This window comes from Mustela erminea, chromosome 18 (genome assembly GCF_009829155.1).
Source record: "Mustela erminea isolate mMusErm1 chromosome 18, mMusErm1.Pri, whole genome shotgun sequence".
In the NCBI taxonomy this organism is placed as follows: Eukaryota; Metazoa; Chordata; class Mammalia; order Carnivora; family Mustelidae; genus Mustela; species Mustela erminea.
In genome coordinates, this window is record NC_045631.1 from 42,608,004 (window position 1) to 42,622,376 (window position 14,373).

Sequence of the window (14,373 nt, forward strand, 5' to 3'; positions counted from 1 at the left end):
CAGGCAGAGGCGGGGGGGGGGGGGCGGGGGGGGGGGGAAGCAGGCTCCCCGCTGAGCAGAGAGCCTGATGCAGGGCTCCATCCCAGGACCCTGAGATCACGACCTGAGCCGAAGGCAGAGAGGCTTAACCCAATGAGCCACCCAGGTGCCTCTCCTTTTTTCTTTTAAACTAGGAAATTTTCATAAGCTTCTCCTTTCTCCTCTCAAAATTTACCCACCTACCTCAGAAGTCTGAGGAAACTATAATTTCATGGAAAAGAAGGCTGTGTATAAGTTTACTATAAAGGATAGAGTAAAAGCTCTTGACAAAAGTGTTATACAGAGGGGCGTCTGGGTGGCTCGGTTAAGCCTCTGCCTTCGGCTCAGGTCATGATCCCAGGGTCCCGCGGCTCCCCTGCCCCGCTCCCCGCCTGCCTCTCTGCCTACTTGTGATCTCTTGTCTGTGAAATAAATAAATAAAACCTTTAATAAATAAATAAATAGAAAGAAAGCCACAAGAAACACGTTGTCTGCAGATCTTTAGGAAAAAATAAATGCATACACACTACACTCCAAAGCAGAGACAGTAGATTTACACACATATTCAAAGCCAGACAGTAACATTTTCTATGCTATGCATTAACATGGGAAGTCTCGTCTGTTTTTAGACTGAAGAGGGTGAAAGCACCCCAAAGAGAGCTGTGCCGGGGACGAGACTTTGGGCTTCATTATCTGGGAGAGGAACTAAATGAAGGTACGGTTACAAAGGAAGCATTTAAGGAAATACATTTGAATCACTGCCATAGCAACAGAGTCCCGAGCTCCTCATGCATGAGCTACTGTTTCTCCCTGAACACAAAAATACTGCAAGGCACATTCTGGGACCAGGGCCACACTCTTCTGGAGAATTAAGACTTGAGTTCCTAGAAAGACGAAAAGGCAGGGCCTAAGGCCCCCAGCAGGGGAAGGGAGCAATGAAGAAGGAACCTTCACAGGAAGTTAGCAGGGTGGCTATCACGGAGACAGTAGTGAAGAACATTGGGGGGGGGGGGGCGGCTCACCGCACCTACAGGTCCCTAAGCAGCAGCCCCCTACCTCTCTCTCCCTGCCCTCCATCCCTGTGTCAAGCACCTGTGCCTGAGCATTTCCTCTCACCTATATTTTGCGGATCTGTCCCTATTTACAAGCTGCCTGATGTGCTATTCTCACAACACCACAAGTCTCTGTCCAGTTAAACATGCAACCTTACCTTTCAGCTCGTTTTCCTTCATTTATGCCATGTTATTCCTCAGGTCTGTGTTCACTTTTTTAAAAGATTTTATTTATTTATTTGACAGAGAGAGACACAGCAAGAAAGGGAACACCAGCAGGGGGAGCAGGAGAGGGAGAAGCAGATTCCCCACTGAGCAAGGAACCCAATGGAGGGACCGAATCCCAGAACCTTGCGATCATGACCTGAGCTGAAGGCAGACGCTTAACAACTGAGCCACCCAGGCTCCCTCATTGCTCACTTCTTATAGGAAGTCAGCTCTGATCAATTCCAAGCTGCCTGGTTACTCCAAACGCCTTCTCTCAGAGGTCCACCTGGTCTTGCTGATGACCACGATGCTGTGATAAAGTGCCAGGCTCTTCCACAGAACTGGACTTTTTGTGGATCATGGTGCAATTCCTGACACCTAGGACAGATCTCTCTCTGAGCGCCTCAGTCGGTTAAGTGTCCGCCTTCGGCTTAGGTGATGATCCTAGGGTCCTGGGATCAATCCCCACATCGGGCTCCTTGTTCGATGGGGATCCTGCTTCTCTCTCTGCCTCCCCCATTGTTCGTTCTCTCCCTCAAGTGAACAAATAAAATCTTTAAAAAGGAGGGGGCGGGGGTTAAATAAATAAATAAATAAATAGGGCTTTGGGACCTGACACCACTGTTAAAAGGACTAAGTCTGAGATGCCTGGGTGGCTCTGTTGGTTGAGCAGCTGCCTTCAGCTCAGGTCATGATCCCAGCGTTCTGGGATCGAGTCCCACATCGGGCTCCATGCTTGGCAGGGAGCCTGCTTCTCCCTCTGCCTCTGCCTGCCTCTCTGTCTGCCTGTGCTCACTCTCGCTCCTCTCTCTCTAATAAATAAAAAAAAATCTTTAAAAAAAAAAAAAAAAAGTGGGGCGCCTGGGTGGCTCAGTGGGTTAAAGCCTCTGCTTTCGGCTCGACACATGATCCCAGGGTCCTGGGATCGAGCCCCGCATCGGGCTCTCTGCTCGGCAGGGAGCCTGCTTCCTCCTCTCTGTCTGCCTCTCTGCCTACTTGTGATCTCTGTCTGTCAAATAAATAAAAAAATCTTAAAAAAAAAAAAAAAAAAAAGGACTAAGTCTAAGTGTTGTTTTTTTCCAAGCTTCCTAGAATAAAGGGTTGCCTAGTTCCAGTCTCTGCCATCACACTCACTTTCCTATGGGCTTCCCATAGCATCTCCTCACTGTGTGTAGCCAGACGATGACACTTCATGACTGTCTTGGTTACTCTGTAAGGTAAACAGTTGTGAGCAGGGGCCAGAGGCAAGGCTCTAAATAAAATTACCCATGGAGTGACTCAGCAAACCTCTGCTGAGCAAAGAACATAAAATGTTGGAGTTAGTCCCACATGTTTTTTTTCCCCCTAAGATTTTATTTATTTATTTGAGAGAATGAGAGAGTGTGAGCATGAGCAGGGGGAGGAGCAGAGGGAGAGGGACAAGGAGACTCTGTGCTGAGCATGGAGCCAGATGTGGGGCTTGATGCCAGGACCCTGAGATTATGACCTGAGCCAAAGTCAAGAGTCAGATGTTTGACCAACTGAGCCACCCAGGCGCCCACGGCCCACATTTTATAGCAGGATAAAGGCTTAGGGAGGAGAAGAATTCTGCTTAACATACCAGAGTTTGGCCAATATGACAAACCTTTTTCTGATGTGTTTTGCTCCGGATTGAGCAGGTCCTCCGGGGCACAAGAACCTGCCACGGGGGGAGGGGAACTTCGAGAAGGCTGGCTCCCGTGCTGCTCTAACACAGCTTCCAGTTCGGCCATTTCCTGCTGGAGCTTTATCAGGTTATCTTGCATGGTATCCCTCTGCTGTAAACACAAGAAATGACATCAGGAAAGTCACACTCTTTTAGCGACTTGCCAGAGAGCAAAAGTATGTCACACCAATTAATTTTAGCATGGAAATGGAAACCACCTAGTATGGAATCATAAGTTCTGGCTGAACACCTTTTAATCCAACCACACTCCTGCAATTAATGCCCATGAAATTATTTCAGAATGATGTTTGAGTTAGAGTTGAAAAAAAAACTCCTCAAACTCTCCCCAACAGAGTTGGCTTTATTGCAATGTTTTTTCAAAGCTGGTTATTTTCTTTTAAAGATAGGAAGCAAAAGAAAACAATGAAGGTACTCAAACACGATATTTAAAATCAGCATGATTCTGTTAATATTTTACACAGGCTGTGTTTCACAGATTTGGTACCGTAGGACTCTTATGGGATTTGGATTAGTCCATACACATAATGTCTGATTTCTGGCTGGTGAGGATTCTTTCTTTTCTGCCATTCTTGGACCATTTAGTCTCTAAAAGAGAGAGGGCAAAGAGCTAACCCATTGATTTATCTATTTGTTCCTTCAAAAATTATTTGCTGACCATCTATTATATGGGAGGCATGCTGGGTATTAGAGCCCTCACAGTGTTGCTGTTCTCAGAGGGTACCTAGAGATCATCAGCTGGAGGGAAGGATCTAGCAGAAAGAGCCCTGGGAAATCCTGTAAGGATAGCTACTGTTTTCAATTCAAGATAATGGGCTCTTCTTGCTTATAGGGCTTCTGATGTTTGTTTCTTCATTTCAAGAAGAAATCTACTAAGTCTTAGGTTTTGTTCTGTTTTTTAATATGTCACTTATTTATTTGACAGAGAGAGAGGTCACAAGCAGGCAGAGGGGCAGGCAGAGAGAGAGGAAGGGAAGCAGGCTCCCCGCGGAGCAGAGAGCCCGATGTGGGGCTTAATCCCAGGACCCTGAGATCATGACCTGAGCCAGCGGCAGAAGCTTAACCCACTGAGCCTCCCAGGCGCTCCTAAGTCTTAGGTTTTTGATAAACAAAGTACTTGGTAAGTAAGGAGCTTTCCAAACCACACATTTCCTCATCACGGTTAGAAGGAATATCCACGGCTGCTGGCGAACCCCAGGGAAACGGACTGTTTCACCCTTCGTTGCTTCTGATCCTTGCAAATGACTTTGCCCTCTACTAAAAACAAGCCATCTACTTTCTCCCGCGACACCGAGTTCACAGCTTGCAGGTTTTATGGCCAGAAAATGTATTCCCAGCGTCACAAGGTTTCTGCTGCTGCCCTGAGACCGCCCTGCAGCCAACGTGTGCAGCAGGGCCACTGCCACCACGTGGTGCTTGTAGGTAGTTCTGTCGCTGATCACACCCTGGCCTTGGGGCTGGCTGCCTCTGTAAATCTGGCAAGAAACCGAGTACACAGCTATCTGACAAGCTTCAGAAGCCCTATTAGTCACTTCTGGCATGACCATCACATCTAACTAACCTCCATGTGGCCATTAAATAGGTTAGAAAAATCAGGAAAAATAGTAACCAGAGAACTGTAATTAGAGAACATTCCTTTGGGTTTTCCCAAAGGAATTACTTTATAACCTAAATTCCCCTGTAGGTAATTGCCCAGATACATTCGGGAGACCAAAACCAAATTGCTTACAGAGGCTTTTCTTCTCTTCTTCTTCTTCTTCTTCTTCTTTTTTTTTTTTTAAATTCTAATTCTTAAGTGTTTCTGGAATTAGCCCTATTCTTCTTTTCTATTCCCAACATGCTACTCTGATCTCTTTTAATACAGCTGCATTACTGTGGAATTTCTTTTTTTTTTTTTTTTTTTTTTTTAGATTTTATTTATTTATTTGACAGACAGAGATCACAAGTAGACAGAGAGGCAGGCAGAGAGAAAGGAGGAAGCAGGCTCCCCAATGAGCAGAGAGCCCGATGCGGGGCTCGATCCCAGGACCCTGAGATCATGACCTGAGCCGAAGGCAGAGGCTTTAACCCACTGAGCCACCCAGGCGCCCCACTGTGGAAGTTCTTTAAAAGCCATGTTTATCATGTCTCTTTCTTCCATAAAGACCTTAGTAGTATACCACTGCTCAGATAAGTTAATATTTCTGAACACTATATCATTATTACTCATTCCTGCCCTCAGGATAGAGTCCAAATCCCTAAGCATAGCATTCAAAAGGGCTTACACACCCTGATCTTTTATTTTTCCCTCAATTACCCCTATGTCCTGTTTTCCAGTCACATGGGACAACTCTGCTTTCTGGACATTTCATGCCTCTGTCTTTGCCTTGCTTGCTGCCTCCTTCCCCTTTCTATCTGGAAAAATTCTTCTCCTTCAAGGTCCAGCTCAAATGGCTCCTTCAGAAATCCCCCCCCCCCATCTACATCTATTATCAGGAACAGACGATCCCCCACTACCTCATTTATACTGCTAATGCATTAGCATATGGAAGTGGAATACTGACCCCTTTTGAGGGGAGGAATCCTTCCTTAATCATTTTTGTATTCCCAATGCCTAGCAGGTAGTTAAGCACTCGGTAAATGTTTAATGCAGAAATGAATGAATGAATATAACCAGTCAGTCTTTGATAAAAAATAGATACTAATGGTACCAAATTAGGATTTCTCTATCTCCTATATACTTCTCCTTAGTTTGATTAAACAGATAGAGGAAAAATATCCTACTGCAATTATTTTGCATCTGTGCTACTCTAGATTTAGGTTAGCCAGGAAATCTGACCTTAAGTCTATTTTGGAGTAGATGCTTGCTAAAAACAATTTGCAGAATGCATCTTGAACAAACAAGACGTATCTCTGCAAATAAGATCAGAAATATAAAAAACAAGGAGGCTGGACAGAATCAGAAACCAGGACCTACAACCTTAAAACACAAGGCACAAAAAGGTGAAAGGCATTCGTGAAAGGTCAACAGAGTCCCAAGTCCACACACAGAAAGGATCACAGGAGTTGCAGAGAAAAGGCCTCCTTGGTCTTTTTGTTCATTCAGTCACCATGGTAATCCTGTAGGCGGGAAGAACACTGGTGACAACTCAGGTACGGAAGAGGTTTCCTCCTAACTCCAGCAGGTTTCAGTCCTAGAGGAATCTGCTCTGTGGGCAGCAGAAGACAAGCCCTTTCTTTCTATAGTCCTCACAGCAATGCCAAGAATTAGAAGATTTAAAAACTGGATACCACCTGGTGTTGGCAAAGGTACCGGGAAATGGGAACCATCAAGTACCACGGGGGCTGGAAGAATTTAGATTTGTTCAATCTTTCTGAAGAACAATTTAACAATATGTATCAAAGACCAAACATTTATACTAAGGAAAGCACTGGGAACATGGGCAAATATTTAGTTATCAAGATACTGCTAGAGGGGCGCCTGGCTGGCTCAGTAAGTAGAGCATGAAACTCTTGATCTTGGGGTTGTGAGTTTGAGCCCCACGTTGGGTGTAGAGATTACTTAAAAAATAAAAGATATTACCAGATAAAAGATACGTACAGGTATTCTGTACATAATAGCAAACTGTGCCTCTTAGCCCGTAACCCTCATATTCAGCAACAGGTCATAAAAATCATGGCTTATCCGGGGCGCCTGGGTGGCTCAGTGGGCTTTTAAGCCTTCGACTGCCTTCGACTCGGGTCATGATCCCAGGGTCCTGGGATCAAGCCCCACATCAGGCTCCGTGCTCAGCGTGGAGCCTGCCTCTCCCTCTCTCTCTGCTTGCTTCTCTGCCTACTTATGATCTCTCTCTCTGTGTCAAATAAATAAATAAAATCTTAAAAAAAAAAATCATGGCTTATCCAAAAGACAGAATATTGTATACTAATTAGAAATGAATCATGGGAGGAAACTTAATGCAATAGAAAAAACAACATTATGATGTAAGTACATGGAGTATGAGATATATAAATTTTTTTTTAGGATTTTATTTATTTATTTGACAGAGAGACAGAGTGAGAGAGGGAACACAAGCAGGGGGAGTGGGAGAGGGAGAAGCAAGATTCCCACTGAGTATGGAGCCTGATGCAGGCAGGGCTCAATCCAAGGACCCTGGGATGATGACTGAGCCACCAGGCACCCTAATATAAATATATAAATATATATATATATATATATATATTTTTAAAGTGAGTTTTCTTTTTCTTTTTAAAGATTATTTATTTATTTGACGGAAAGAGAAAGAGAGATCACAAGTAGGCCGAGAGGCAGGCAGAGAGAAAGGGGGAAGCAGTTTCCCTGCTGAGGAGAGAGGCCAATGCGGGGTTCGATCCTAGGACCCTGAGATCATGACCTGAGCCGAAGGCAGAGGCTTAACCCACTGATCCACCCAAGCGCCCCTGATATAAATTTTTTTTTTAAAAAAATAAGGCCTTGTGGGGTGCCTGGGTGGCTCAGTGGGTTAAAGCCTCTGCCTTCGGCTCGGGTCATGATCCCACGGTCCTGGGATCGAGCCCCACATCGGACTCTGCTCAGCGGGGAGCCTGCTTCCTCCTCTCTCTGCCTGCCTCTCTGCCTACTTGTGATCTCTGTCTGTCAAATAAATAAATAAAATCTTAAAAAAAAAAAGGCCTTTGTGCACATATATAAAGAAGAATGAAGAATAAGTTAATAATAATTATTACTGGGTAATCCACATGGTATAAAATTCAAGGCATAAAAGGATATTCAGAGAAAGTAGGGCTTCCTCTTTCTCCTCCCAGTATTCTATTTTCCCTATTACTCGTTCTGTGAAGATGTTGGTGTTACTCTTTAAATGCTGGGATAGATGGGGTGCCTGGGTGGCTCAGTCATTAAGAGTCTGCCTTCGGCTCATGTCATGACCCCCAGGTCCTGGGATCGAGCCCTGCACTGGGCTCCCTGCTCAGCGGGAAGCCTGCTTCTCCCTCTCCCACTCCCCTGCCTGTGTTCCCTCTCTCACTGTGTCTCTCTCTGTCAAATAAATAAAATATTTTTTAAAAAAGAGTGCTTTTCTGAGACTATTCTCTCTGCAGTACTGAAACATTCATGTTATCAAATGCCATAAGATATGACAAGGCTCTTATCCGGTTCATAAGTAACCCCAATATTGTCTTGACCACGAAATACAGGAAGTAAAATTTTTTCTTAAAGAAAAAAGAGGACTTACAGGCACCAAAGAACAAACTACTACCAGCTTAGAAGAGAAAGAACAAAAAGAAATCTCCATGAAGCAACGAAAGTCGGATCGTCTCCAGCAGAAAGAGAACTCTATAGGCTCCACTTTGGTCCCAAGAATAACCATATCCCTCTCTTTGATACAGTAGTGTTTTCATAGATATTTTTTGCTATAGGGAAAATTTGTTTTGAAGGTTTAGCTTACTCATTAAATTCGGATTGAGTGTTCTCAGCCAGCTGCTGTGTATGTGTGTGTGAGTGGGAAATGAAAGGCAGCATGAGTTCGGTTCAGATGCTTACAATCTCCTTTGCGGAGATGAGGCACCACATACAACAGTTAGACCATTGATTCTAAAGGATGATACAAGCAGGGCGCCTGGGTTAAGCCTCTGCTTTTGGCTCAGGTCATGATCTCAGGGTCCTGGGATCAAGCCCCGCATTGGGCTCCCTGCTCAGCGGGGAGCCTGCTTCCCCCTCTCTCTGCCTACTTGTGATCTCTGTCAAATAAATAAATAAAATCTTATAAAAAATAAAAAAGGATCATACGAGCAAATGTCAGAATGTGGGGTGCGCGCTACTGAATGCAGAGAACATGACATACACACATACACACCCACACAAACTTTTCACCTGTGTGGTTAAAATATCACTCTGAGAGGACAACCTCGAACAGTCTTCAGAGAAGCTTGTTTCACTCTGGTACCCGGATGCCACTTCACCTTAAATGATGATAAAAATAGTTTCAGATGTAAAAACAGCACGTACCACAACTGGCCATACCCGTCTTCCTACTGGCAGGACAAACTTCACTTTTGTATTATGCAGAATGATTATGCCCCTTGTTTTGGGACACCCAGATTTCCTCTTGGAAGTCATAACAATAGCAAACCAGAAACAAGTCAGCCAACAATTAGATCTCATTCAAACAGAGAAGATGTGCCAGCTGGGTAAAGCACTTTTAAGGAAAGGCACCTTAGAGGAACATGTGTAAAGTTTAAGAAGCAGTGACTTTAGTTGCACTTGGAAACTTGTAAAATGTTCTCCCCGACAAGGCACCAACAGTTAGCTCATTTCTAGAAAACTAGAAACTAGACGGGGGCAAACACAAAAACCTGGTTCCAGTACCTAAGTCCGAATCCACACTCTGTTCTTCGTGATTATCTTCTTCCAGACCAAGTTCCCTTTCATCATCATCTGAAACCAATTCCTTGTCACTCAGAGCATCCAGGTTTTCAGACTGATGCCTCACTTGTTCGGAAGGAGCATCAAACATCAAGAAAGGATCCTGGGTATTTGTATTAACGGTCATGTCTTCCAAAGCACTGCACTGTGAAGAGAATAAGCTACCAGAACACCTCGTTTCCTCACTCAGGTGATGTTCCTGGGATGCCTTTGCTGATGGTACCTGGTTACTGAGGTCACTTAAACTACTCTTCTGTGAGTCTAGGTTCTCCTCTGTTTTTTTAGACGGACCCTCTGCAGCAACAGCATTGTGACTGGTAGCCTGAGAAGGTGTGTTGGCTACTTTGCCAAATAGTAAGTGTTGGAAGCAGGGAAGCTCTTCCTCCTCACTAGACGTGTTCTCTTCTGAGGACTCTAATTTCCTGGCCCTTCTTTTCTGCCCCTGGGCCAAAAGTGTATCGTCTAAAGGGCTAGGGCTCTTTCTGAATTCTCCTTTCTGGACATTTTTGCTAAAGACAGCAGATCTTTCTTTAACGTCACTTTCAGCAAAGCTGATTTTCCCCTTTATTTTGTCACCATTTAACAGGTCATCGGGTGTCTCCGAACAAACCTGAGAAGCATGACTACTTCCCATAGGTTGTTCGGGGTTATCCGAAATTAGACATGGGGAGAAATCTGCATTAACAGACAGAACTATACCTTCATTTTCTCCTTGACTTTTCATTTCCGGATCTTTACAATTTTGGTTACAGACTTCAGGTTGCATAAGACCTAACCTGAGCATAGCATTTAATTGAGGTCCCCGGTTTCTACCTAGTTCTGCCTGCATGTTTTCTCCACTGGAACCTACTTCATTAGTACTAGAGCCTACTTCGTTTGTACTGGAACCTACTTCATTAACACTGCTGGAGCTGACTTCTCTCAACGAGCTTTCTCTGATGTTATTTTGGCTAATTGTGCTCACTGTACTCTGAATGACGCTCTCATTTCCCACTGCTCTTTCTGGTGACATTGAATGCTGCTCAAACCTTTCTTCTGACGGGTTTTTGTTACAAAGAGTTTTAATACCTGATCTGATGGGAGGAAGTGGTGGTATATGATAAGGATTTTGGGAAAATCCACAGTTATTTGCAATAAGGAGTTCAGTTTCCTTGCCTCTGAACTGAGATGACTGACAAAGGTTAGAGCCTCCTTTGAGGCTACATTTGGCATAATCTTCTGGCTTCTGAGCTTCCTGAATAACTGCAGAAAAGCCCGCCATCGCAGGAACTGCCTGCGCATGCTTGATTTCAGACTCTTGCCTTCCCAGATTCTCTTCTTTTTGTCCACATTCAGGAGTGACTTTTGGACTTTGTTTCCTTAAGGCCCCAGAGTGGGCATAGACCATTGCACAGTCGTTTTCTGGATCTCTTGGATTTGAAAACAGAGCAAATGACTGACGGTTTGAAACCTTGAACGTGTTGCGTAAATACTGTGTATCAAGTTCACTCTCTTCCATTTCTATGCTTGTCTCCTGAGTGTGGTTATCTTCGCACGTCAGTGGATCCACAAAGCCTTCTGGGCCGTTCCTAGTATCTTTAGAACAACTGTGGATAGTTTCCTTGGGGTGTTCAATTACTGTGCACAGACTCACACGTTGATTTGGTGCAGTTTTTGCCTTCCTTACGGTGTCGGCTTCCAGCAACGAGATACTGTCCTGAGTGCCACAATCTGTATCAGGTACCAAGGAAACACTGGTATTCTCTACAGATCTTTCAATTTGCAAACCTCTTCCTCCACTCAGTAGCAGCTCTTTGGGATCTCTGGTACTACCAGACACTTGAGTCGTTCTTCGGCTCTCTTCTATGTCTTCTCTTCGGAGGCTAGGGTGGACAGACTCTTGAGGTTTATTAGAACTCGAACAGTTAGCAAAGCCCCCCGGTACGTTTGTTAAACTCAGCTCTGGAAAAGTATGACTGGCAAGTCTCTTATGTATCTGTTCACCTGGCTTCCTGCCCTTCTTGGGTCCAGCTGCAGGTTCTTCCTCTTCCAGGAGCTGAAGCGTTTTGCTGCGTCTGACTGGCATCTGGTCCGCAGGTTCTTTCTTCATCTCCTCACTGCTAGAACAGCTATCGATCTGCAGTTCACTGCGATCAGGCGGGCTTGGATTTCGACTGACTACGAATTCAAGCGCACAGCCATGCCTGGTGGAAGACTTCCTCCGCAGCCTGTTCTTCTTAAGGGCTTTCGAACCGGAGCTATTCAATTCCAGTTCCATCTTGGTTATACTGCTGCTTATCGGTTCAGCTCTGCTTCTGAAAGCAGATTCTTTTTCCAGGGATTCTGTTGGGTTAGCATTTTTCTTGGTCTGAACATAATCATCTTTTATTTCATCCTCGGGACCATTATTTCTAATCTTTGTCACGTGACCACTTCGCTCGAGTTGGTCGGTTCCCTCAACTAGCTTTTCAGGAGTCTTTGGAACGATGGCCAGATCTACTTTCTTGATAAAATCCTCAGGATGAAGGCCTGCTGTAGTTCTCCTTTTACGCTTTGCTTTACTCGTGAGGGGATGGGCCTGCACTGTCTGAGGTTCTACAGCACACAGTCCTATAAGCAGATCTTCGCTCGTGTGGCTCACGTTAAGGAGGCTTGCCTTCCTCCGGTAGGTTTTCCCAAATATTTTATCTTCGATGTTACTCTCTACGGACTTGGTGTGGACTCTTTCGCGTTCACGTATCAGAGCATCCTGAGGCTCGCTGGCCATTAAGTCTATTTTCTCAGAGGAACCGGAACATACGTGCACTTCGTTTGGAACTTCTACTGCACCGGCTACTTCGGTCTTCGATTCAGATCCCCCGTTATGTGAGTCATCATCGGAAGTTGACATTTCATCGCTTCTGGAAAACCACTCATTCACTTTTTGTATGCTACTATTCAGTGTTATCCAAGGAACATCTTGGGAATCTCTAGGACTGTCAGAGCGTAGAGGTTTCTGCTTCTTCGGTTCTCTTCTCCCACACAGGGGATCGGCTTTCAGAAGTACCTTTCTCTCTGTGCTGGGAGTCTGCCTATCATTACATGTTTCCTTACTTTCAGCCCATCTGCTCTGTTGGCTCCTTGCTAAGGCAGGCTGTTTGCTTTTATTACAGAATTCAGCCTTTTCTACATTCATTCTGTCTTTAGTGAGTAATAAACTGCTGTTCTCATGCTGTAATGAGCTGGCATGAGTATTTGTGCCACATGGCTCCACATGCAAGTCTGAAACAGAAATACCCTGATACTTTTCTGGATGCTTCTCAGTTGCATGCTTCTCAGTGGTGGTCAAATCTTTATTATCGGATTGATGGCATTCACTATTTGTTATGTCCTCAGAAATTTCACAAGCAGCTGAAAGCATACAAAAACAACAAGGTGCTTAAAAACTGAACTCTCATGAAGAAACACGTACACATAATACAACTTGGGGGTGGAAATAAAGTACATGGCTATTTTCAGAGAACCTGACTTCATCCACCACCAAGTATACGAAAGATGTAGCTCATGCACTTTCACAGAATTCCTATTTATCTAGATTCTCATTATTTCTACCCCAAATATTTAATTTCAGAATTCTCCCTGTTGATAAACCACACCTCCTATTTCCCTAACCTCTGACAGTGGACTAGAAGCAGACTGGGAATGAGCTATACAGCACTCCGTTCTATCTTCAGACTCATACTCCCTATATTTAAATACTAGTGTATAAAAGATGAAACACAAACACATCAATTAAATGTAAAAGGTAACAACCAGTTACACAGGGTACTATTATAATCACATCAGCCTCATGCCATTGAAACAAATCAGCCTGTATCATGACATTTGAGAAAGACATTCTAACTCTGCAAAGAGATGTTGTGAATTATAAAAGTCCCAAATGTGCTTCAGAATAATCTGATTACAGTATAGGATCTACTCATTCTCTCTTCAGTTCCTGTTAAGTTGGGAAGACTTGTCATTACCCTTTTTTGCAGGATTCAAACTGGCTTCAGCCCTGGATCCTTGAGGGGTGATTTGTAACAACTCATCATCTCCCATACTACAGAGAAAAGACAGAAGCTTCAATGAGAAAACACTAGTTTTACGCTCACAGAGTTGTCAAATAGGCAAGATCAAGTATTTCAGCTCCTCTAGGTATGACTGCAGTAAGTTGATCAATTTGATTGACTTTTTGAAATTTGTACTCTGCTTTAGTAACTTCCAGCCAAAATCAAACGGTCAAAGACTGAGGAGAAATAGTCATAAAAATCAGCGGAGTCGCACAGATACATTGCTTTATGGATGAGCAAAAGAGAATTAAAATTTAAATGGTAGACAAACAATAGCTCAAAGATAGAAAAAAAAAAACTCAACATAATTTAAAAGTGTATCTTAGGGGCGCCTGGGTGGCTCAGTGGGTTAAAGCCTCTGCCTTTGGCTCAGGTCATGATCCCTGTGTCCCGGGTTGGAGCCCTGCAACAGGCTCTCTGCTCAGCAGGGAGCCTGCTCCCCCTCCCACTCACCACGCCTGCCTCTCTGCCTACTTGTGATCTGTCTGTCAAATGAATAAACAAAATCTTTAAAAAATAAATAAATAAAAGTGTATCTTAATGAGAAAGCAAGAGCAAAGACACTTAAAAGGAGCGCTGGGATAGAGCGGATATTACAATAGAATGCAACACTGCCTCTGTGCTTCCCTTCCAGCTAAAAAACATTTCCTCCCAATGAGAGGTGAGGAATGGTAATGCTGGCAATGGTACCAGCATAGTTCAGACAAGCCATCACAGATTTTAGGGTCAAGCAATCATTCCTAAGGAAAGCAATTTGACAGGTAACCCAGTTGGGGGATGGGGGATAACAGATCATTGTAGAATTCATGTAGACAAAGCTTGAGAGATAGATGAAATTAAGGAACAGAAAAATAATTGAAAATGAAGTCCTTTAATATTTTCATGAGCCAAAATACTACTGTGCACGAGGAACTAAGTTAGACACAA

At 44.1% G+C, this 14,373-nt stretch overlaps 1 protein-coding gene across 10 annotated transcripts in view; it reads right to left on the minus strand.

Annotated features, from left to right (window-relative positions):
• Positions 1-14,373, minus strand: part of BRCA1 (BRCA1 DNA repair associated) — a 68,190-nt gene that overhangs the window by 26,279 nt on the left and 27,538 nt on the right. For 8 of the 10 annotated variants that reach the window (XM_032322960.1, XM_032322959.1, XM_032322957.1 and 5 more), the window contains 4 exons: positions 13,360-13,436; positions 9,320-12,745; positions 8,825-8,913; positions 2,902-3,073 (listed from right to left, as the gene is read on the minus strand). In XM_032322960.1, the coding sequence (XP_032178851.1) occupies positions 2,902-3,073; positions 8,825-8,913; positions 9,320-12,745; positions 13,360-13,436 (3,764 nt within the window). The remainder of the gene's footprint in view (positions 1-2,901; positions 3,074-8,824; positions 8,914-9,319; positions 12,746-13,359; positions 13,437-14,373) is intronic. The other 2 variants (XM_032322966.1, XM_032322965.1) reach the window with 1 other exon arrangement.